We start from the raw sequence: 26,893 nt of genomic DNA on the forward strand, positions 1-26,893 counted from the left end.
CCTATGTGTGAGATGCTAAATGGGTTTGCATGTATGACAAACTCTAGAGTTTGGATTGTAAGTCATTAATCATACATATGTGTGATGTTTTAAGCCTGGATAGTTTTAAAACTTATATCAGGTCGCAGTGTTATGTTGTTGCAATGGTGAAAATATGTGCATTATATGTTCATGCCTGGAAGTGGGTGGATTCTAACCTAAAGTAATCTGTGTTGCAAAATTTTAGTTCCGATGCTACATCGGGAGGTCATATAATGAATATAGTAGTTAATTACTGTGAGATGTGTATGACCCCTCAAAGCATTATCACACCCACCTCCTGCATTTTAGGTTTGTGCCTGTATTTGGGCTCAGACACGTCTCTAGTGTCAGGACTCTTAAGGAGTCATAGTAATCCAACTGAAAGGAAAAAAGTTAAGATAACAGACAAAGAAACATTAATTTCTAAAATTTTGGGCAATTTGCATTAAGACATGGCATCATCTTTAGTTTAAAATGATGTCACTATCACACAGCTATCAATGACAGCAATGCATTAGGGTGTAAATTCTTCTTGATAAGAAGATTTGTATCATTACTTTCTGCAAATTAATTTCAGAGGCCAGATTAAGTTGGGAATTTTCTGTTATATTTGACTATGTTGTTTTAGTCTGAGTGTGTATAACACCATAAACTGCATTTGCATTTAAACTATGAGCATAAGAAGTCCCAGTTTTGCTGGGGAAATTTTTGGATTAACTTTAATTTTAATCTTAAACTTAAATGGCTTTACTCTGAGTTGTTCTCAGTACCGTCAGCTCATATGTTTAACTGCTGTGCTGTCTGTTTATGGTACACACTATTAAACTTTTCAATCTCTGTGACCTGTAGGACTGTAATTTCTGATGATTTAACATTTCCCACAGTTTTAACCAACTATAAAAGTACATTGACTGATCAGATTCAGTTTAAATTGATGTTTCAAATTTATAAAAGAGTTGTTTGGTTTGCTATCTTGTGCCATGATATTATCAGTGTTCCTGCAAAGCAAAAAACAAAGCCAAACAACAACAACAAACAAACAACAGTAAACAACAACAAACAAACAACAATAAACAACAAAACGAACAACAAGCAAAAGCATACACATACCCCCGTTTTGGCACGAGATAGTGGACCAAATAAATCTGAATCTAAATATTCCCTGGGCCTTTTTGTGGGTCTTAATCATGTAAGTTTGAAATGCATGTAATGCATCATTTTTCACCATATTAGGCCTGTCTGGCCATTATAATATATAATTTATATCATAATGTGATTATAATATAAATTACATTATATTAAAAATAATATTTAATTAAAATAAATGTTATAACTGGTCTCAAGGGCTTCTAGAATGATAGTAAATTCGCAAAATGGAGAACACATTTCTGTGAATTGACCCTGCATTAGCAGCTGCATTAACAGGTTTACTAACAGCAACAGCTCTGTTGTTTTTAGCGTGCAATAAACCGCAGCACATGCTGGGTACAGGGCTTAACTCATTGCTCAGCTGGGGTTTTTTGTGACCCTCTGGAATTGGGCACAATTTTCTCATGTTTTTAGCTGAGGTCTCATTAAGTCTTATTTAGATGTTATTCTATTTGGATATGAAAAGTAATCAATGAATAGGACGTAAGGCACAATTTTTTGTTATAGGTTTTAAAGTCATAAACTTTTAGCCTGAAGACATACAGAAGTCCAAAAACACTTTTACTAGCTCCCACTGATTCACTTTAAACAGGAATTCTATATTCCTGCTGTGATGTCAGGACTCAGCTATAAGCTCTATTTTTATGACTTTCACAATCTTTAGACAATTAGACAACAAATTGCTCTTTAACAATTACCACAATCTCATAGAGAAACAAAGACTCAGCTTCAACAATCTCTAGACAACTGGACTAAATTGTTTATTTGACAATTCCCATAATCTCATAAAGAAAGGACTAAGCCTAGAACTTTTAACACCGCTGTACTGTATATCATGTTGTTAATCATTGCCTTAAATCACTTTGATTGATTCACGGAAAATAATGATGTATTTTATTTGTTACAACCAAGCTAAAATATTTCCCTTGAAACAAGGAGAAACAGCAGATATTTTCTGAGAGGGTCTCAGTGGTGAAACTTTCTCAGTGAGATAAGATCACAGGTGTTTTATTGACCATTTTAGCAGTTTCATCATTATCTTGCTGTGCATCAGTCAAAGCTTTAGCTCAATGTACCTTATTTCCACCATGAGAAATCCTGCATTAATTAAGGAATTGTAACAAAACTTCCTAGTTCCATTCTATCTACACTTATCTCCCTATTTGCTTAATCCAACATTTAGTTCCACTCTGCATGCACTGAACCTTTAACCCCAACAATGCTGCCTTCAATCATTTATACATTTCCATCTCTCCTTCATTCAACATAATTACAATTATCTCCTTAACTCATCATGTATAGTATGTAAACTGTATAGTTTGCTGCATTTACTGATCCTATAAAGATTAATATGACCATTTGCTCTTGTCATATCAATCATGTAAACCTGAAATTCACTTCTCATATGCAAACACCTTAACTTACACTGTAGTTTAAATGTATATAACATCCTTTATTTAAGTTAATTCTTGCTCTGAAGGATTTTGTTCCTTTAAATGTTGCACATGTGCTGTGAACAACATAAAATCTCAGAGAGTTCAATAGTTATCACTGTATTAATTCAATGTTTACCCTTATTTGAGAACCAGAATAAAATTTGGAAGATGTTAATCCATTTTAAGTTTATCTTTCGTTGCTTTAACAAACAAAAGATCTTTAATTTGCTAACAAAGGGAATTTATTCTCATCTACACTGCTGTTGTCATGCTGTGTATTTCCATTAACAGAGTTATTATCGCCTGTTTTGCGCAGGTTTGTTTACATACATGGACGCATTGACTTGGGCACGGAGTTTTGTCATCCGACTGGATTTTTATTATTCACGGATATTCGCTAATAACTTACTTTACGGGTTTCAGATCTAGTTGCGAGATCGTTCCACAACGCAAATACATAATCGCCACGGCGATGTTTCCACTTTTAGACTCAAATCTACGACTTTGCGTAATGTACCACGATAACATTTAGTCATTAGTCCATGTAATATTCACTCCTACTGAGTGTAAACACAGGAGATGATGTTTGATTCGAAGCGCGAGGAAATATATTATTTCCTTATCCGCAATGTTATTATTTCTCTGACAGCTGTGTTGTTATTCTAATGTTCATGCCTAACCGGACTTCTCCGGACTTTCAATGGGAGTTTAACGTCCCATTCTACAACATACGGGTGCTTTTATGCTCACCCTTAACATTTCTAATAGGCAAATAAAATCAACTTACCAACACAGCTGCAGACAGAAAGGTAGACGTTTAAACCTCCTATTTTGCGATGAATGGAATACTCTGTTATGGTTGAAATGTCGCGCTGGAAAGCTTCCTGGAGTACCACGTCACTTGTTCGGGTGTACTACGTCATCACGTCCCGTGGTATACGTCATCACGTCGGGATCACCAAGCTGTAAGGTACCACCCACAAGCCCAACGACAGATACAAGTGGAGTGGGTGAAGGGGACTCGTGTTCGTTCCTTCCTCAGCGCTTCTAGAAGAATAATTCCATATCATGATTAAATTAGTTTCTTTGATCTCTGTGTTTAAATTATAATCTGACTCCAATTTAATATACTAAGAATTTAGTGCATTATTCCAATTATCTGTTGATCATAATTTAGATGTTTGATTATTTATTAATTCCCATAGTCTTAGTTATTCGTTCATTAGGGACCCGGTATCGCACAGAGCATACGCCGGCCGTTTGCGTATATCTCACGGACACAAAATTGTCAGTCTGATCTTAGTCAGAGGTTACCGGGTAAACTAATATTTTTATGTCTGGCCGCTCCATGCTTGCTCCGATCATAAAAATAGTTACTTTAGTTTAGCGCTCATGCAACTTGCTAAGGCAGGTGATAAACATAAATCTGAGAGTTTTAATGAATGTGCCCCATGCTCCATTCGACCATCAAAACCTCAGTGTGATAATATCCTGACACGATAATCTTGCGGTAATACCAGACTCCTTCTAATCTACTGGTCATAACAATTTCTGAAAGAATTAAAATAAATCAATACAATTTCTGAAGAATTCAGATGAATCAAATGTAACAATTTATTATACCAGGCAGGTTTCAGCTTCAAACATAAATTAAACAATATCATACAGAATTTGATTCAATTCCAATTAATTAAAATGATCAACAGTTGCAAAAGTTACAAAGTCATACCTGGCAATAGACACTCTGGCTACAGAGTACTTCCATCATGAATATAATATACCCAAAATGGTGTAAGAAGATTCTGTTAAAGATTTCTCCCATAATGTTTGAATACACACACACAAAGTGTGGGGAAGATTCTTGCTAAAGAATACTTCCATAATGTCTGAATACACACACCCAAAGTGTGGGGAAGATTCTTGCTAAAGAATACTTCCCAGAGTCTCTTGCCAAGCCACCTTATATACACAGAACGAGACAAAGAATAGTAACATCTCAAATCAGGATTTGGTTGGTCGGTTCTCGTGACCTGAAGAGGAGCACCAAATGGGACTGTTAACCATCTGTAATCTAGATCTCCTCATGAGTTGACACCCATCACAGGAGTACAGATTATGTCTTAAGTTTTAAACTTTGATATACTTTCTCTTAACATTATAGAAATTAGACCTTTTTAACCCTCGCACCATGACCTTTAAAACAACACCAAACATGAAGATGAAACCTTTGTAGCATCACAACATATGATATATCCAATGTTACATGTGTTTAGTATATTTCCAGTAACCAAAACCTTAAGGGAGAAGAGAGAGGGGGTGAAATACAGATCAGTTCCTGTGTATCCGTGACCCCTGTGGAGAGAGACAACACGTCTCTCAAAAATAGACACAGAATGTGTTTTTTATTGTTTTATGGTCCAGCTCCAAAACCAAAACTTGTCCACCTGTCCTACACTTGAAAAAAGAAGTCACCGGACGCCACTGCTTTGGCTTATGTCTCCTGTCTCTCAGATATTTCTCCTGAGAAAAAGACTTAATGATTTCAAGAGAGATCTCAACAATTTCACAAACTGAGCTCAGATTTACAATTAAAAGTCAATATTTTTGAGAGTTTTCAATATAATTGTATACATTTCTTCCTGTATATTATACATTCATTTCAAAGCTCTAAAGTCTATATGCATTTTAACAATGACTCATTTGTTCCTATTTCTCTGAAGTAGGGGAGAACAGGGGCGAAATTACCATTTTTAAGAAAAATTTTATTTTAAAAAGCTAATGTTTTAGACAGAGATATATTTCTGTCAATACCAGATGGAATTTTGAACAAATGTAAAATGACTTCTGTATAATTTCACTTTGAACATAAGTAGTGCATTGTTACTTTTGACCCTGTCAGCGTGGACGAAAGTAACACACAGGTGGGTCAAAAGTAACACAACAGAACAATTAGATTTTTGTGTAACACTTGTTTTTAGTAAATATACAAGACTATGATCTCGTTAATATGTAACTGCAAACATATTTAGTCATTTATCTTTGCAAAAAATTACATTTTCATTTTTAAATTTCAGTTTTACCAATTATTTCAAAAGCAACATGGTCCATTTTTCCTGTTGGAAAAAAATTACAGTTTGAACACTATAAAATGAAATTAAAACAAATTAGAATAATATCAATTTTCAACATAATGCAACAATATTAGCAGTATTACTTAGCAATGTAACAAGTGTTACTTTCATCCTTTACTTTTATTTTGAAAAACTTTGAGAAGTCAAACTTCAGGATGTGTTACAACACTAAATAACCTGTAGATTGGTCAGTATTGTAAGTAACACATGAAAATAGTGTTTTCACACAACACTTTTTAATAAAAAAATTACAGCTTTAGGGATTTACCTATAATGGTTGATAACTGCTTTCCGGACATGATGCGCGAAACGGTGAGGAAATTTGGCAGCTCTGTCAAGGCTTGCACGCTAAAGATGCTGTCATAGTTTGAAATGCAAATCTTATCGGGGCTTGGAGAAAATTGCTTTGTTACATTCGTCCCTCGTTACTTTCGCCCCATTTCTCCCCTTGTATTAGGAGAAACGGCTGAGACTTAAAGGGATACTTCATCCAAAAATTTAAATTCTGTCATCATTTACTCCCCCTCAAGTTGTTATAAACCTGTATGGGTGATTCTCATGAAATCCAGACTTAAAAGGTGTCCAGCATCAGATTTTTTTAAAAAGCCATTGAAGCCAATTTTTTTGCACATATAAGATTAAGGTCTGGACTTACTATAACCATTATTTTTAGAGGATTTCAAACATATTTCTTATAGAATTATTTACATTTTTTAGATTATCATTACCGTATTTTTCGGACTATAAGCCGCACCGGAGTATAAGACGCATCATTCAAAAATGCGTCATTAAGACGAAATAACATATATAAGTCGCAGTGTACTACACGTTGTGTTTATTTAGAAAATTATTTAACAAAATCCAAGCCGAAGAACAGACATTTAATCTGGAAAGGCAAGTTATTCAACTAAACAATAGTACACAGAACAGCAGGCTGAATAGATGTCTGTATGTTAAAGTAATATTATCTGTTATTTAAACGATAAACCATAGCATACAGAACTTACCTGGAAGGTTCAATAGGCATACTCGTCATTCCACATTACTGAATCCATTGAATTACATAAAAACAGGAGCAGCATATGGCGGATTCTCATGGCTGTAGACAGTAATGTTGTCTCTTGCCTCATAAATGTCCAAATTAATTCATACTGACTTACAAGGCGCACCTGACTATAAGACGCAGCACCAGCCAAGTTATGAAAAAAAACGCGGCTTATAGACCGAAAAATACGGTATCAAAAATGATCATTTACAAACCCATGTTTCGGTAATGAGAACTAAAAAGTTGTCTAGGTAAATTTCAATTTTTATCTGGAGAGAAAAAATAAGAACTGCTTACCTGGTAGCCATCTTGAGTGTCACAGTCAATTATGTCCCTTCCAACGTTTTTTTTTTTTTTTTGTTTGTTTTTTTTGAAAATGTTAGTTCATTGAGGGCTTAAACAATGATTGAAAATTGTTGCAGAGGATAAGAAAATGTTTCTTGGACACATTTATATTCCTTATTACTGTCTCTACATTTACCAATGATCACCAAATAGCACATGTTTCTTTACTATAAATGTTTATAGTTTAACATGCACTGAAGCTTTTTATTTTTTTGATTTTTTTAATTATAAATATTTCCATGTCAAAGAAGCCAAATCCAGTCATGGACACGTTGCAATAATGAAAATGTTCCCCTTAAATGTGGAAAAAAATTGGTTTGTATGATGTCATTTGAAATCATGTGCAAAATAGGACATGAAGAGATGTTTGTAACTGTATGCTTCTTATTTTGATACTCTTACTTTGCATTTACTTTTTTTTATCAAAATAAGTAAATATATGTTTCATGACACCTCATCAGTCTAATTTCGCAAGAATCACCCGTATGAAATTCTTTATTCGAATGAACACAAAAGCAGATATTTAGATAAATGATGGTAAGCATACAGTTGTATAAGAACATTAGTAATATTCAATTTAGAATGCAATATGCAATATAGCAATGCAACATGTAAAATGCTGCATTTTTTTATTTAAATTTACATTGCCATGCCCATAAATCACTAATGGGACATCACTACTGTGCAGAAGGTGAGATGAGTAGATCAGCTTAGCAACTTCCAGGAACTTTCTGTCTAGTCTCTGATAACCCCAGGGTTCCACGCTGATCTAAATAAAGACTCATTTCCTCTAGAAACTAACAGGTATGCCTGTGATAGCATTTCCTGGAGCAACAACCACCAATTGAAGATGTAATCCACAAGGCTGTTATCTAGGGGCAATTTTCTCATCATCTCGCACATTATATAGTGATGGGGAAAGGAAGATCTTTGCAGCCCTGGGGTGGATGTGTATCATATCTGTCTGGGTCGTCCCGTTCCAACACTAGACGCAAAAGAGACAAAAAAGCTGAAAACCTAAAGCCTGTTATTTCTGAGTGGCCACATTTAGGACTTTGCATGAGAAATCGTCTTTAGCGTTCACAGTGACACCTTAAGATTGATGAATGTGTTTATTAAGACAGACTGCTTTTCTCTGTCTATATAAGAGGATTATTGTATGTTAGGGAGTGTGTAAGTGCACTTCACTAAAGGAAAAAAGTGTAATACAGGTGGAGCAATTAATTTTTACAGATCTTTACTCATTAATGGGCTTAATGTCACAGCTGGGAGAACTCCGGAGAAGTTTGTGCCGCGTTTATTGCTTTTTAAAGATATAGGAAAGCTTTTGCCACATTAAAGAGACACCGAACGGCAATTTCAGCTCTATCACAGCTCATTCATCATAGCCTGATTGCAACGTCCGCTTTATCTCCGTAAACGGTCCACAGTTGGAAACATCCTGCGGGACCCTGCACCTGTGGATCATTCCACCTGCTCTTTCATTACTGCTTTAAGATTTTGTCATAATGAGGGTCACACCACACACATACACAAAGATTGTATTTTACCCAGGTGACTGGGCTGGATCGAAGATTTTTGGGAGAAGAGCTGTATAACAGTTGTTTCAACTCGACAAGACGAGTTACAAACTGTACAAACTGTTCTGATTTTTTTTTAGGGATGACATAATTTGAAGACAGCATATGTGCTCAATGGCTTTATGGAGCAACTCAAGTAATTGATGTGTGGGTCTGTGCACACTTGTGTGTAGTTTGTACTGGGAAAACTTTGCTGTGTAGACAGCCATTAAGCAAATGGTGTTTAAAGCCCTGTGGGGTAAATTCACTAAACAGTTGCAGCACCTCATTGTGCGGTAATTCAACTCAAAAACCTGTGTAATTTACTATTTTATTTCTTTATATGCATTTATGTTTTATTTACTTAGGTTGTTGAGACATCATAAAAGCTGTAATATAATTCATCAAATAATAAGGAGAGCATTATAACCAGGTGTACAGTGCTTAATAAATTTAATAGACCACCATTCAATGTAGGGTTTGTGCCACATGTACCCTAAACTAACAGTATTGGTGAATACCAAAAGAAATTACTTATAACACACATAATTAATGTATAACCAATAAGGGCTCTATCATACTCCCGGCTCAATGCGCGATGCAAGTGTCTTTTGATAATTTCAACACGGCGGAATGATCATTTTCATGTTTAGCGCCACGTTGATTAAATAGCAAATGCATTTGTGCCTAATTTTGCGCTCATGGGCGTTCTGGTCTGAAAACGAGGTGTGTTCAGGCGCATTGTTGGCGTGTTGCTATTTTGAGGCAACTAAAATAGACTACGCCATTGATCAACTAAATCCTAGTCTAAAGTTTAAAGTCAATGGCGCAATATTGTTTTTGTTATTTAATGAGCGTGTTAGTAATATGCGCCTATAAACGGGACGACAATGCGGGTTTGCTTATCACATACATGGATGCGCAGCAGCACAAAAACGCTTTTAAATATGAAAAATTCAAGTATTAAAAGGTAAAAGATTATTAATGAGTGTCTTGGACATAAATGAGGACCGATTATGAGACGTTAGAAGGCGTAAAGAGCTGCTTCACCTGTAGCCTGGTAAGTAGCTAAATAAATGTTTTGCCTTAAACAAATGCATCTATTTAAAAATGTTTTTAAAAAACGGCTTTTAAAAGTTTTAATCCAAAAAATTTACATTTCAATAATAATGAAAACAACACATTTTTAACATTATTCTTTAACTAGGGGTCTTCTTCCTCCGCTTAGTTTTTCAGTTTACAAAGTCCGTCATCTAAATAGGGATTAGACAAAGCGCCAGCGCATCTGACTTTTAAAGGGGATGAGAGCTGAAATTCTCATTGGTTTATTTGCACGTTACACCCAAAACACACCCTTTACTCATTAGGAGAACAGGAACAACCTTTTAGGCCGTGCGCTTGGCGCATAAACCATTTTTCCCGCCATTAAATTACAAAAGTGGCATCGGACACGCCCGTTTATGCCGTGCGCTTTAGACAATGCGCTTAGATTGTTAAAATAGGGCCGTTTAAATGTAACAATAAAAAAAGATGTTTGTTACTATAAAAATTTTTAATTTTTATCATTTGTTATAGGTTTATAAATAGAGTTAGAGTCTGTTAATTAAATAAGTAACCAAATAAGATTGAAATAAAACCCAAAATTCTGGCATCTTATAGGATCCCAGAAAATCATTGGCAGTGTGAATAAACCAAAATCCAACAATCCCCAGACAAATCCCAGACACATTTTCCCTGTTTTTTTCATAATCTGTGTGTGAAAAGAGCTTTAGTGAAGTGCATCACACTGGTTTCAGCTTCCTTCATCACTCACAATGCATCAATATCTACGTCAAGGACATCCAATTCATTCATAGTAAATTCCACCCTGTTCTCCAACACCTATCAGTAAAATTATAACCACGTACAAGCCTCAATTGTGTGCTCTGAGAGCCAATACTAGAGCTTAGGAGCCGCCGAGCGATTTTTAATATCTATGGGTTATGATCAATGTAAAGTGGATTCACTGCACCTCTTTAGAGAAGAGACAGCACTCTCACTCAGCAGATAATTTCACACAATCAATGATGACAATATTGTGCTCCATCTGAAAACCTGTGGATCGGTTTTTAGATGAACATCACATAAGCTGCCTTCACAGCGAGCACTGGGTAGAGCCCTATTATTATGTTCAGGAACAGGCCTGAAATTCTCATAAATATAAAATGTGAGGTGCTATCTTCGCGTAATGTGTCACCTCTGTGCAGTCTTTATTTCTGTGACTTATGCTGTGATGCAGCGCTGGTTCCATTAGTCTGACCAGAGCAGATGTAGACTATCTACAGTCTAATTCCTCTAAAAAATCATGGAAGAATTAAATCAAAGAAGACCAGTAAACAAACTCACTGGCTGGTTTTTGGAAACATCTTTCTTCGCTTCAACAAATGCTATCACACAAATCCAATTCTTCCTCACCTGCTGGAAGAGAAAAGCTTTGAGATTTGATTTGAGGTATGATTGACTTTAATGTTTTTGTTTTCCGAACATACCGAAACAGACTGCTACCAAATATATATATATATATTTTAAAAATGTATTTCAACGTCTGACAGCCTTTGAGGAAAACAAATAGAATCAAATCTGCCTCAGATCCCAGGCCAGTGAGGAATGTTACGTTTGACAGACTCGACACTCAAACTGCCCTTAATCTCACTGTCTGCGCTATTAAACTGAAAGTTTCTTTTTCTGATGTGACCTGCAGATTTTATGGAATCATTCAAGCTTGGAAGAGAGGATTGCTTGGCCTGATTGATGCCCGAGCTCCATTCCTGAGATTGATGGCAGCGTGCCAGGCCCGGTCCTATGTGTGCACAGTTAACCTCCCTCCTCAATCTGAACTCTATTACTGCCCTGCCTCTTTCCATAGATTTTCCTAATAATGGATTATTATGTGTAAATATGGGATCGTTCCATTTTTCTCTCTCTTAATCATCAATCAGACCAGAGGCCATTCGGCCCATTACGGTCGACGTGCGGTGACCTAAAGCCTACCGCTTTTCTCGCCCTATTAATTGAATCCAGACGGTTTGTTTATTAGCTTTCTTCCATCCTTTGAAACCTTCTGTGTAATATTTGACTGTCTGCTCTTTAATAAGCCTAGTTTAGGAGAAAGTGTCCGGCTGTAATACTTGACTGCCTCCAGCAGGCTGAAAGCAATGAAAATTTGCATTTATATTGTGCTCCTCTGCATAACCGCAGCAGCAGTTCATGAAGGCAACATGCGTGGATGATTCAATAAGTTAATGAACGAAAAAGAGGATTTGCATTTATAGTGTCAGACTCTGGCTGACTCCTGGACTCCTTTGTGTTGTGGCAACGTGGGATTTTGACTCCGGCAGGTCCAAGGTGCGCGCATCCGGTGTGCGGCTTTTGTAGAAAGTACAAATGAGGTGAAATGACTCTCGCAGTGTTATTTGGATGCATATGAGCGATTTGTATAAATAAGCTTCAGGTTTATTTGAAGTGTCGGAACGATTTCATCTAACGGCCATCTCGAGCGACAGGCCACAATGCCCAACTGCTGCTGTACTCAGGCCAGCTGGAGCGTGGCCACTGGGCACATCGAAAATCAGGAATGCAAGACCAGACAAGCAGGTAGAGGAAAAAAGAGAAAGCGTTGCCATGGCGACGCGAAAGGCTGAAAAGTCTGCTCAGCTCTTCAAATTGCCACTCAACGTGTCGGAGTGGAGCGGGTCTTCATTTTTTTACTGGTGAAAATGAAACACTCTCTTCAAGTTTACGCTAAACAGATCTTAAGTACACAGACCTATTGTTTTGCACTTAGCCAAAAAGCTTTAGTTAGAACAAAAAAAGATTGGTTTCATTCGGTACTGGCGGTAACAATGCAGCTTTGAATTTATCCAGAGTGTTTTCCTGAAAATGACAGTAATTCACTCGGATACACACCTGTATCACAGCCCGGTGTTTAACTGTGAGCGCAGCGAGTGTTTATTGAATGATGGCAGAATGAAATATTCACAAACCTTTTATTTTGACTGCAGATTGCTCACTAAATCAACTCTCTATTTTCTTCATCAAACACGCGCCTTTGGCAGCTTGAGAAAACAAATCGTAAATTAAAAACAATCTTTTTGGTGGGCTCACATTAGTCCTAGAGCGACATGTGCTCAGACTGAGCCTCCTGCAGTCTTAAGCAACGTGTGTGTGTGCGCTCATAGCGTGTTTGTGTATGATGTTTTTTTTTTCAAGGAAAATCCATACGTAATGCTGAGAGCGAATCACCAGGAACTAGAAGGGAACGAGCGCTACGAGGGTTTCTGCGTGGATATGCTAAAAGAGTTGGCAGATATCCTGAAGTTCAATTACCGCATCCGGCTTGTAGGGGACGGCGTTTATGGAGTGCCGGGGGCCAACGGCACATGGACGGGCATGGTGGGAGAACTCATCGGCAGGGTGAGTAACATCACAAGGACGTCAGTATCTGATTTCAGGTATTGCTTCCAATTCAGACTTTCAATAAAACCAGTTGAATATTGAAGCCATGTACTTGGAATCTGGAAAGGTTATAATTCATACAAACAGGTAGAAAACAGTTAACAACATTGACACACTGTACTAAATACGTAGCACTCATTGTGTAGGATTTATGCCATCCTTAAGTGTGCCCAGTCTGGGCACAGTCTACCTTGCTCAGAGCCACTTGAAACAATTAATTTAGGATAAATTACATTCAATAGCTTAACACGGTCGACTTTCTTTGTCATAGCTTCGATTTATTCATTCTAAAATACTCATTTAAATAATTCATTTACAGGAAGAGGCCTTAGAGCAACACTAAAAATGTATTTATTTGCTGTTACACGCAGGTGATGCAGATTAACCGGTGATATTCGTGTTTACGCCACACATTTACAGGCCTGTCGTTCTAATGGATTTCAATTAACCCATCTGATCCCATAACAGATACACACAGATGTGTTTAAAAAGACTCGCTGATGCGTGAAAAGTATTAATCCCATTCTGACAGCCTCTAACATCTTCTTGATTGAAAGGAAATCTTGCATGCTGCAGATTTTGTTTAACTACGAACGCCTGCCCTTTTCAGCTGAAATGTTATTTATTTAAAAACAAGGCATGCGGCTGATTTATTCGTCCGCTTTCTGGCAGGCACCGCAGGGAGCTAAAGGAATTTTCGAAAATGAACGAAAAAGGCCAGGACAATATTCATGTACTTTCAGGGGAAAGTGTCATAAAACAGAGCTTTCTCTCTGTGGCTTTTATTCTGCGCTACAAAATTAAAAGCGTGCTTTTAGAAGTTATCAGTCTTAATTCCACAAGCTAATGGAGGGCAAAGCTATTAGTGAAATAAAAAAGGAGTGCCTAATCTTTTTATTGTCCTAATTTCTTCCTTGGGAATTTGTTCTTTACAGCTGACCTTCAGAGTGTCCAATAGTTCTCATTGCATCCCACAGTATGTGTGAAAGAGTGATGGGGTGATATTATTGATTGGATACGTACAATTGAAGTTCAATATGATTTAAATTTATTTCTATAGTGCTCTTTATGATTTTGCAGTAAATACACAGTGAACTTGAATATATAAAAAGAGGCTTATGAAATATATTGTATACACTCTAAAAATGCTGGGTTGTTTTAAACCCAACGTTGGGTCAAAAAGGGACGAGCCCAGCCGTTGGGTTAAATTAACCTAGAAAAAGTTTAGATTTGACCCAACAATGGGTTACAACAACCCAGCATTTTGGGTTAAAACAACACAGCATAGGTTAAATTACAACCCAAGGGGCTGGGGTCTTCCCTTTTTGACCCAACTCTGCGTTCAAAATACCCCAGCATTTTTAGTTTGGTTCCAAAACGCGATAAACGGCATTAAAAAAAAATTAGACTGCCAAAATCAGTATTGTATCAGGTCAGTATTTAAAAGTTAATTCTTAATTTTACGCAAAATCCAATATCCGCCGTGTTATTCTGTCATCTTTACTAATTTTTTTCCAAAACGCAATAAACGCCACTCCTTTTCTGCAGAATGCAATAAATCCACTCAACAAATCACAGCGCACCATTCCACGCAATGTAACAAACAATGGCGGCGCGCTGAGTACACGGAGTCCTAGTTTAACTCATCTTGTATTTCGTAATCAACAAACAAAATAATACTTTGGTGGCATTGATAAACCTGTGGTGGTTTTCTGTGATGGAAAAGAAACGTAAGCCATCAAAATCAAATAATCTACATAAGACAGCTTCAAGCTTCTGTCATGCTAACACATTGACCCCAGGGGATCTTATAAAAAATTTTCATTATTTTACTCGAAGTCAACGAAAATCGATCAGGACCAAAACATTTCACAGCTGATTGCTGTGAATAAATTTCAGCGACGAGGTCCCAAGAATGAAAGCAGCAATAACAGTGTTCTTAAAATGACAAAGTAAGTGTTTTGATTAATGCCATTAATGTTTACATTTTTTTAATCAGTTTATACCACTAGTCAACTAAATGAATATATATCATGGCAAAGATGAATGCACATTTATATATTGATTCAGTAAATTTATAGCATTTTGAAAAAAAAAACTTCTTTCAAATTTCAATTCTTCAGATTTTATTATCACAAAATACATGTGCTGCAGGGATGGTGTGTTTTTGTAGGCTAACCCGGAGGTTAGCGGGACACTGGTACCCGCGAAAAAATTCAATCAGACTCTTATAATTATAGCACTGTCAAACAAGCATGTCTATTTTTTAAACGTTTATATTAGTATTACTTGTAAAATTATTTGATGGTGTTGTAATCGGCATGGTCATTTTATAGTATTTACTCGCTCTCATGTAATCCTTTATGAGTTTCTTTATTCTGTTGAGCACAAAAAAGATATAATGATAAATGATGGTCACCACAAAGGTGACTGTGCCTATTGACTTCCATAATAGGAAAAACAAATACTATGGAAGTTAATGGGTACCATCAATTGTGTGCTTACCATCATTTATCATACGCTCTAAAAACAAACAGTGCTAAATGACACTAAAAGTGGTTCACTGGCTTGTAATCATAGGGGAACCATTTTTAGTGCTACAGTATATAGCACCTATGTAGCACCTGTGAACAGTGCCGGCGCCAGCCGAGCGCTGATGAGGGGGCGTCTTAAATACCAGAGGGGGCGATCACACAAAATGCATTTAATTCCCCAAGCTAGAAAATACATATAGCTTTGGTATGTCCCTTAAGCTTTAACGTGTTATAAACAAACATCTCTGTAATACAACCACAAAAACTACAGCTAGTGAGCAACGTACATGATCTGAACACTTTTACTATATACAACAACAAAAAAGCATACCTAACGTTACTTAACAGCACAACACTGCTCATTTGAAGTTCAGACCCAGAGGTATTTTCTTTTTAATCCATTTCGACTGTCCATTGTGAAATTAGTTAATGCAATATAATACCCTGAAATTATGAAATGTTCGTACTTCGTGTTTGCTTTCCGTAGTGCCAAATAATTTTTACGTAATGGTGGGGGACAGTGTTTGCAAATGGTTTCTAGCGCAAAAACGGTCCAAACGCAACATTTTATCAAAATTTTGGTTCAATTTGATCATTTAACGTAGTTATTTTAACTGCCACAAGTAATGCACCATAAGCTAGCGATTAAACACCAGCAGATAGAGAACCACAATAGCAAAATGACAATAACTCGTTTACACATTTAGCTATGCTTTAGGATAGGCTAATTCAAATACCTATTCGTTAACTATAAATTCAATGTCTGTTTTTTATCTATTAATATTAATAATAATAATACACGTATTTTACTTCTGATAAACAGGTGTGTGAGAGAGAGAGATAGTATGCTTACCTTTAACGTTAAATGCAGAACAATAATAGGTTGGTTGTACTTTAACTTGCAAGGATGCTGAAGAACATAAACATCTGAACTTTTCAAAACAGTCTGGCTGTTCATGGTGCCAGAATTGACATGACAGCCGAACATTTGGTTCTGTGCACCTGAAATGCTCCGATAATAATCCATGCCACGGCATTAATTGACGTGTGATAATCCGGAGTCCGGTTTGCAGAATTTGCAGTCCTATTTTACATATATCCATTGCTACAGGGCAGGCCCGGGTCACTCTCCCACTCCTTTCTGTAACTTTTGATATACTCTCGCACTTCGACATCTTGATTTCCCGCTGAGACTGACGCGGGCTCATTGTCGACGTGCGTCAAGCCGTCAACACAAAAGGCTTGTTCAACTCCATGCGGCGCTGCAAGAAACGACAGCCGGATGACGTCAAAGTACCGCGAGAACGATTCGAGAAATCATGCAAAGTGTAATTTCGTCTCGCTCTCGCGGCGCTTTGACGTCATCGCCTCACAGTTCTAGTGGCGCCGCTTGAAGTGTAACAAGCCATCAAGTGGGCGTGTGTTTATTAATGTCACCGTAGAATACATGCACACTTGATTTTTTGGTTTTGTTAAATAATTAGACTCTAAAATTCACTTTAGGAAGACAATACACAAGGCAAATGTGATTTTTAAATAAAATATTATCATTAAAATAAAATCCCATTCAACATTAATGGTGGTCTGAGGGGGCGAGATAGTGCCGGTGAGGGGGCGACGCCCCCTCACGCCCCCTCGTGGCGCCGGCCCTGCCTGTGAAGAACCATAAGTGGTGCTATATTGGTGCTATATCACCCCATATGGTTCTTCACAGGTGCTATATAGCACTAAATTGTAAGTGTAATATCTATTATTGTATTAAACAGAATAAAAAACATACAGGTTACAACATGAGGGTGAGGGGAAAAAAACTGTAGGATTGTAATTTAGACATTAAATTAAAAGTGCTTTTAAAGGTCTCGTTCTTTCTGTGTTTTTGAAGCTTTGATTGTGTTAACAGTGCGCAATATAACATGTGTTCATGTTTCACGTGTAAAAAAAACTGTTTTTCACATAATTGACTTATCTGTATAGCGCTGTTTTCACTGTCCTAAAACGGGCTGATGTCTTCCTTGTTTTATGAAGTCTTTCCTTCAGAAATACGTAACGTGTTCTGATTGTGTAGTTTGTTTAGTGTGTTTTAATTCGATAGCAGCTTAGCTTGCTGTTAGTTTAGTTGGCGACTGATGTATTCATGTGGGCGGAGTTTAGTCAAAAAACTGTTCTTGTGATGTCAGTAAAGCAGGAAGTAGAGGGCTGTAGTCCAAACTGGCTGTTCGCTGTAGGCTTTGAAAGGCGAATTCTGTTAAAGAAAATATATCGCCTGGCAGTGAACTTTGAGCTTTATCATTTTACAGCTATTAATTATGCTATTATAGCAACATTACACACTAACTAGTGTTTAAAAAAATGGGATCAGAAAGAATGTGATCTTTAAGCAAATAATGCAGATTTTTCATAAGAAATACATTTTCTCTGTATTTTAATTAAAAAAATATGAATAAATTGATAGTCCATAACAAACAGTATATACTTTTCCTGAGACATTTAGTCAATTAGCATACAATATAACAGGTATCATTTTAATTATAATAATATTGTAAACATATTAAAACATAAAATTATAATGTAGATGAAACATTGTACAATAATTACATTAAATGATGTTTTATATAAACAAGGTTTGGGAGGAGCTGATCAGTCAATGAACTCGGCTGGCTTTCAATCATTAATCAATGAACATGGCTGGCTCTTAATCACTAATCAATGAACTGGGCTGGCTCTCAATCACTAATCAATGAACACGGCTGGCTCTCGATGATTAAGCAATGAACATGGCTGGTTATCAATCACTACTCAACACAACAACTTAGTACCAGCTCTATAAATAATCATAGAGTCCTTACCCTCAATTCTCTGGGAAATTATTGCAAGATGTCCAGTCAAACAAACCCAGCACAGGAAATTCACCATACCACACAGGATTATCTCGGGCTTTCCGACAGCGGTCGGGATGTTTCAATCAAGCCCGAGGCCTCCCCACAGGCCGGGCGATCTTCCCGCATTGCTACACGAATCCCGAGGAGAAAAGGACCGTCTCCTCGCACCCCGCAGAGGCGCTCCCCACCATCACCGGCATCTTCATACGCTTCTGCTTCTCCAGGAATCCCCGACATCAAGAAATGGTCCATCCTAGGCCTCGAACTAGCTCTTGAAAATGCAGATATTCCATTCTCACGTAAACAAACAAAGGCGCAACTGTTCAGCCTACTCCACGATAGCCGCAGGGCTACTCAACCCCCGCAAACAGCCGTGACAGCAAGCTCTGACTCCTCGTCTCTGCAAGCACGGAGTACACCGTACTCCCGAAAGACACCAGGGAAAACACGGAGGTCTCAAAGACACCGCATGAAGCCATCAGCTAGCCTGGGTCGCCCGCCGATGTCTCCAGCAGCCAGCTCACAAGCGAGTCAGCTAGCAAGCCAGCCAAACAGCGCGAACATGCTTCCGCTCACGGCAACGGCTTCGCTCCTCCCACTGCCGCTTCTTTCTCCCGGCCAATGGCCTGCTGCCCCTCCGTCTCTCTATCACACGGGGTTGCGTTCAGCAGCAGCGCCGGCCGCATCTATTTTTCCTTCTCACATTTCTCCCATTTTTTCCGCAGGAGCTGACACAAGCGCGGCAACGGCTTCGCTCCTCCCACTGCTGCTTCCTGCTCCCGGCCAATGGCCTGCTGCCCCTCCGTCTCTCTATCACACGGGGTTGCGTTCAGCAGCAGCGCCGGCCACATCTATTTTTCTTTCTCACATTTCTCCCACTTTTTCCGCAGGAGCTGACACGAGCTCTGCAAAGGCTTCCCTCATCCCACTGCCGCTTCCTTCTCCCGGCCAATGGCCTGCTGCCCCTCCGTCTCTCTATCACACGGGGTTGCGTTCAGCAGCAGCGCCGGCCACATCTATTTTTCCTTCTCACATTTCTCCCACTTTTGCAGCAGGAGCCGACTCGAGCGTGAGGATGCCTCCGCTAACGAGTCAGGCCCCGGTTTTCGCTGCAGGAGCCGACACGAGCGTGAGGATGCCTCCGCTAACGAGTCAGGCCCCGGTTTTCGCCGCAGGAGCCGACACGAGCGTGAGGATGCCTCCGCTAACGAGTCAGGCCCCGGTTTTCGCCGCAGGAGCCGACACGAGCGTGAGGATGCCTCCGCTAACGAGTCAGGCCCCGGTTTTTGCCGCAGGAGCCGACACGAGCGTGAGGATGCCTCCGCTAACGAGTCAGGCCCCGGCACCCTCTATGACTTTTCAACCTGATATTTTCGCCCACGGATCGACCCAAAGCGTGAGGCTGCCTCCGCAAGCGGCTCCAGCGGCTTCTTTTTCTGTTGATTCTGTTCCCCAGACCCGTCAGCCTTTCACGCTGGCTACCGCAGCACCAATGCCCATCCCACCCAACGCATTGGCCTTGGAACCTCCCCCTGTCATCAATTCCATCAGGCAACAGATCCTCGCAGAAATTGAGGCAGCCGGCATCACAAGCAGATCTTCACCCAACACTAGTGCCTCCCTATTCAACTATAATATTCCCTTAAATCATCCACTCAAAGACCTTCTTACCGCCTCTCTAGATACTATACTCCAAGCAGTCTCAATGGGAACTCTTCAAACCTATCTGACAGCTTGGAGAAGCTTCAAAACTTTCCATCATTTACACCAGATCCCTTTAGCCAACTTCTCTCTACGTACCATAACATCATTCATATCGTACCTGCATAAAGTCAAACACCTTCGAATCAGCACAATTAAAGGGTATATGAGCGGAATCCAATTTTTTCACAAACTAATGTTAGGTTCACCCTCAACTGCTATCACTAATCCCCAGACCGCCATGCTTTTAAAAGGTATTGAAAAAACCCAACCCAAGAGTCCAGATCCCAGGTTACCCATAACCATAGAAATCCTTTCAAAATGTCTAGCCACTCTTCGCAAAGGCTACTCCTCAGTACATACTGCCCGAACCCTAGACGCCATGTTCGTGTTAGCCTTTTTTGGTTTCCTCCGCTGTTCAGAATTCACTGTTTCAGCCACCTTTGACCCAAACCTACACCCAACCATCTCTGACCTAGCCATAATAGATGACGAAACCATCTCATTTTTTATCAAACACAGCAAGACGGACCAAATGAGAAAAGGACACCACATATACATTTTCAAAATTCAAACTCCCATCCAACCATGCCAAGTTCTCAAAGCTTACACTTCCTACCGTTGCCACCAGATTAAATCCTCTTCCGACCCACTTTTTGGGGATGAATTCAACCGCCCAGTAACCCGCTTTTGGTTTCAGAAGCACCTAAAACAAGTTTTGCTAACATCTGGCTTCCCCCCCCATGAATTTTCAAGTCATTCCTTCCGCATTGGAGCAGCCACAACAGCTGCTCAAAACGGACTCCCAGACTCCCAGATACAAACCCTAGGCCGCTGGTCTTCGGAAGCTTTCAAAAATTACATCAGGGCAGATCGTGCTTCCATCAAAGAAGCCCACCAAACACTCACGGCCCAGCAAACGGACATAAGATCACACCGTCACACATAAATCCATCATCACCCTCGATCCACTTCCCTGCCCCGGCAGAAGCTAGTACCGGCAACTCAAGCTGACACCCTCATCAAAATCTTACACAGCCCTACCGCAATAGATTCCTTCTCAGATAACAACAACTGTCGCAGCGCGACCACTCTTGCAGAAGCCCAAGCTTTTATTTCACTCTCTGCCACAGCAGATGCCTTTTTTAAGCCAGCATCGCAGCAGCGACCGCCCCCACAGGGGCCCGTGCGTCTTTCACTTCCTCTGTCAATAAAATCTTCCCTTTCCAACTCAGGCCAGTATCGCAGCAGCGACCGCCCCAGCAGGGGCCCGTGCCTTTTCCTCGATCTGCCGCAGCAGTCGACTTCTGAAGCCAGTATCGCAGCTGCGACCGCCCCCGCTGGGGCCCGTGCTTTTTTCACTTCCTCTGCCAATAAAACCTTCCCTTTCCAACTCAGGCCAGTATCGCAGCAGCGACCGCCCCCGCAGGGGCCCGTGCCTTTTCCTCGATCTGCCGCAGCAGTCGACTTCTGAAGCCAGTATCGCAGCTGCGACCGCCCCCGCTGGGGCCCGTGCTTCTTTCACTTCCTCTGCCTATAAAACCTTCCCTTTCCAACTCAGGCCAGTATCGCAGCAGCGACCGCCCCCGCAGGGGCCCGTGCCTTTTCCTCGATCTGCCGCAGCAGTCGACTTCTGAAGCCAGTATCGCCGCTGCGACCGCCCCCGCAGGGGCCCGTGCTTCTTTCACATGCTCTGCCAATAAAACCTTCCCTTTCCAACTCAGGCCAGTATCGCAGCAGCGACCGCCCCCGCAGGGGCCCGTGCCTTTTCCTCGATCTGCCGCAGCAGTCGACTTCTGAAGCCAGTATCGCCGCTGCGACCGCCCCCGCAGGGGCCCGTGCTTCTTTCACATGCTCTGCCAATAAAACCTTCACTTTCCAACGCAGGCCAGTATCGCAGCAGCGACCGCCCCCGCAGGGGCCCGTGCCTTTTCCTCGATCTGCCGCAGCAGATTATTTCAACCTTGAAGCCCGTATCGCAGCGCGACCGCCCCCGCAGGGGCCAGTGCTTCCTTCACATTTTCTGCCCAGCAGAATCTATGCATCTATCGCTGCCTAAGCAGTACTGCTCCCTCTGGAGTTTTCTTCTTCCCCAACTACCTCATGTCTGGCTCCTCTAGAGCACAGCCCCATCTCACGGCACAACTGCTTCCTTCGCTCCCTTGGAGTCCTACCTTGCTCCTTACAGCACTACCTCACCTATTACCTTTAAAAACTCCCCGCTCTTCTTCAGAGTACAATTTTCTCCCTTCCCTACATATTGGCAGAAGCAGATTTTGCTCCCCCGGAGCCCCCTATATTCTTCAAACTACAGCCTTTGGGTCCAGTCCTCTGCCCCACCTCATACTATCCTTCTCAACCTCTTCACAGCACTTCTCAACAGTGCCCGCTCTCCAGAGCTGCCTTTTTCAATTCTACCCTCTACTTCAGCATTTTCCCCAATGAGGGCCAGCACCTCGCCTTCTCAAGCCAGCCTTCTTTGGGGAATTGTTGTTCAGGCGGCTGTCCTGCACCACCTGCTCTTTTTGGGGATAACCCGGGTCAGGGCACGCCCCAGGCCCCGGGCTCCTTCCCCGGTCAAGGGACGAACATTCCGAACTCGGGGGGTATTTCCCGAGCTCGGAACCTTCGCCCCGGGACAGCACGCCACTCACGCATATTAGCAGTCCCACTTTATTGTCAGTGAGGCGAACTCGTAAAATGATGTTTTATATAAACAAGGTTTGGGAGGAGCTGATCAGTCAATGAACTCGGCTGGCTTTCAATCATTAATCAATGAACATGGCTGGCTCTTAATCACTAATCAATGAACTGGGCTGGCTCTCAATCACTAATCAATGAACACGGCTGGCTCTCGATGATTAAGCAATGAACATGGCTGGTTATCAATCACTACTCAACACAACAACTTAGTACCAGCTCTATAAATAATCATAGAGTCCTTACCCTCAATTCTCTGGGAAATTATTGCAAACCCACCTCCACCCCTTCGCCTCACTACGTACATTTAGCTCAGCACCGGGGATAACCCGGGTCAGGGCACGCCCCAGGCCCCGGGCTCCTTCCCCGGTCAAGGGACGAACATTCCGAACTCGGGGGGTATTTCCCGAGCTCGGAACCTTCGCCCCGGGACAGCACGCCACTCACGCATATTAGCAGTCCCACTTTATTGTCAGTGAGGCGAACTCGTAAAATATACATAAAATGTACATTTAGCATTAATGAGTATAAGGAAAAATAGTAAAGTGACTATAATGTACTCAGATCTTAATATTTAGAGATTTGCGAAGTGTAAAACCCTAACCCCAAACCAAATTTATTAGTGAGCAAGCCAAAGGTGACAGTGACAATGAACCAAAACCTATATGCGGATAAGTTATATTTTTAACATAGTTTGTCATATTTTGTATACAGTATTAAAAAGCATGCTTCTCTTACAATGCCTAAATAAACATTTGACCATTTGCACGTTGTCCCTGAAAAGGCTAGGATAAATTTTCATAAGTGCTGAAAAAACATGATGGTGTCTTCAGTTTCATAATGTGATGTGATATATAAAACACATACATATAGGTAGGTAGGTGGATATATAGATAGAATAAAATAATTTATAATAACCTCCAAATATAATAACCTCCAAAAAGATATGTGCACTGAAATATTGGGCTGTCCGCTCCATATAGGGTTGGTCTTGGTCATGCTTAATGCAATAGTACATAAAGACAGCATCCCAGCCTTCCACAGAGTATTCAGTGTTTTCAATAGCATCAGATAAGGAATAAAGCCTCAGAGGGAATATGAAATACCGCACGGAGAACTTAAGTCAATGTATTATTCAATAGTGATAGAGTTGACATTGCCTTCTCCCTCTCTTTCTCATTTTTGGGGGCATCACTTTTTGATTGAGTTGAATCAAAGCTAAGGGAGAAGGGTGAAGAAAGAATATCATGCTGCATTATTTATTATTTAGCATCGGCGTCTCATCATTTCCCTTTCTCGAAATCTCTCTGCGGTCCAGTTATCAATATTAATATGTGATGCGGGCGTCTGATGTTCCAGTGGCTTTTATTGTCCTTGTTTCTGTTATGAACGACATCTGTTTGAGAGATTTCAGATCAGGAGAGACTGTGTAATTTCCTCGTTGGCTTGTCACCATTATGTTTTGTCGTGAAGTGAGGTGTACGGGAGTTTGAAAAGAGCTTTGGGCCAGAGCTGAACTATGGAGAGCACTTGACTATTTGAGCATCTGCAGGCTGTTATTGTGAATGAATCTTCGAGGAGCAGAGACTCGTGCCGGGGAGCTCTTCTTTTAGCACCACAGACGGTTTGGCTATGGTGAAGCTGAAGTATATGACAGTTTAACAGCTTAACTGTCTGTTTAATCAGGTGTGTGTGAAGTGCCTCATCATTAAAGAAGAGCAGGTCTATGAAGTATGCTAGCGTCATTGTTTTCTCACCCTGCTAATCTTCTCGCTCATTATCTCGTTGGCTTCCCACAAACAACTAATACATTTCTCACTTTTTGGATTTCGAAACACATCCATAATTCGACTCTCAGAGTTGACAACCATTTAGTTTTTCTTGGTGCTTTTGAGGGCCCAGCCGTATGGGGAAAACGACCGGTTCGAACCCAGTTTTTGTTGTCTGACATTGTCTCATTCACAGCAGAACTCCAATATCCCATCATTCCTCCTGGAGTAGACAGAAAGCAGCACAGGGTAAGTGTGTGTCCCACGGGAGCGTAAAATCTCTCGCAGATGCATTTTTCAGTGTTGTTTGATTAGAGGTATCTGGCCATAACACCATGCCTGGCAGCACCAGATGATGTGTCAAGTGATTGGTCATGACACTCTTCTCTTTTCTATTCTCACCCACTGTGGTCATGTTCTGTCTTAAACAAGCATAAATAGTTGCCACATTGCAACTAGCTGTTTTTAGCTTTATAAAAAATGATACTAGTTTTTGACATGGTAGCTTTTTTGTTGGCCCTCCCAGGTAGTCTACTTGATATAACCACGTTGAGCTTAGATGGACTACTGGGTACACAAGCTGTTATTCGAACTGGTTTATTATGCTGCGTTCGCACCAGCCACAGCAGATACATCAAGCGCGAGTGATGTTAAGTCAATGTAAAGACACGTTTTGTGCATCTGGGGGTCTCGCGGCGTGAATGAGGCGTTTAACACGGCGCGGTAGACACAATTCCACCTCAATCGTGCGTTTAGTTCATGACGCAAATTGAGCGTTGCCGCGGGAAATGCGCAAGTTGAAAAATCTGAACTTTGCCGGAAAATCGTGCTGCGTTAACCAATCAGGAGCTTGCTCTGGTAGGGACATGATTACGGAAAGCAAGTGGAGTCCCAGAAGCCCCTCCCATGACGCGAATTTCCGTGTGAATGTCTCGATGACTAGAATTTCACATGCGGCCTTTATGCACAAATGAACTCAAAGTAAGAGTTAAACCCGTCTTATGCTGGATTCACACCAAATGCAGTAGAGGCGGCAAAAACGCGCTATTCGCACATAGTTGGACATTTAAACATTTTGAGTTTACTCGCTTTATTCGCACATGAAAGCCGCACCTGAAATTCTATTCATTCGAGACATTCACGCGGAAATGCGCATCATGGAAGGGGCTTCTGCGACTCGCTTCCTGTAATCACGTCACTACTAGAGCAAGCTCCCTATTGGTTAATGTGGCACGATTTTCTGCAAAAGTTCATATTTTTCAACTCGCGCCTTTCCTGCAGCAACGCTCAATTCGCATAATTCGTGCAAACTAGAAGTGCAAATGAGGCGGATTAAGCGTTGCTGTGCTAAACGCCTCATTCGTGCTGCTAGACCTCCAGACGCACATAAACGCGTCTCAACTTTGACTTAACATTGAAATCACTCACGCTTGATGCCTCTACCACGGCTGGTGTGAACGTTGCTTGAGGATGGTTTTGGCTAATTTCAGCTGGATTGTAAAATCTGTATTTTGGTTGTTTTGTCTGTATAATATGTGACTCTGTCTCATAAGCAGGGCCATGCAGAGACCCTTGGAGGGGCAGGTGCTCAAAGTATAAACATTCCTTGCGGACACACATATCAATTTGGTTGCAAATAGAAAAGACGGGAATATAAAAGACCATTTTAAGTCTAATATTTTTCTTTCTTCCTTGCAAATGGAGTGAGAGAGAAAAATCTATATAGGCAGAATTGTGTGTGTGTGTTTCTACAGTATGCATCTTTGTAGTCACGCATTCATGGCAGCTTTTTTTGGCCAATGCCCGCCCATGAGGCCATTTGACCCACATGTCAAAAAAACAATCAAAGTTTGTTTCGTTTAGCATCCCGTTTCTGAGCATGGAAATGTCCCTACAACAACAGACCGGCAGGCAACAAGTCAGTGATTGAAATAACCAGCCGCAACCGAATAGCATCTAAATAAACAACATTACTCACCATAGAACAACGGTGTGCACTTCATCAACAGCCACACCAATGAGACGCTCCTGGTAAACATCTGTTTGAAGCACAGTATCTCTCCACGAAAAGGGTCAGCCAGACTTATAAAATAATACTCTTCCCAAATCCCGATGACACACAGGTCAACA

The 26,893-nt window shown here is 40.5% G+C and overlaps 1 protein-coding gene across 4 annotated transcripts in view; it reads left to right on the forward strand.

Annotated features, from left to right (window-relative positions):
- Positions 1-26,893, forward strand: part of grik4 (glutamate receptor, ionotropic, kainate 4) — a 548,585-nt gene that overhangs the window by 497,532 nt on the left and 24,160 nt on the right. For all 4 annotated transcript variants that reach the window (XM_055196455.2, XM_055196452.2, XM_055196453.2 and 1 more), the window contains one exon: positions 12,935-13,138. In XM_055196455.2, the coding sequence (XP_055052430.1) occupies positions 12,935-13,138 (204 nt within the window). The remainder of the gene's footprint in view (positions 1-12,934; positions 13,139-26,893) is intronic.

The sequence above is a fragment of the Misgurnus anguillicaudatus genome, chromosome 24, assembly GCF_027580225.2.
Source record: "Misgurnus anguillicaudatus chromosome 24, ASM2758022v2, whole genome shotgun sequence".
NCBI classification, from domain to species: Eukaryota; Metazoa; Chordata; class Actinopteri; order Cypriniformes; family Cobitidae; genus Misgurnus; species Misgurnus anguillicaudatus.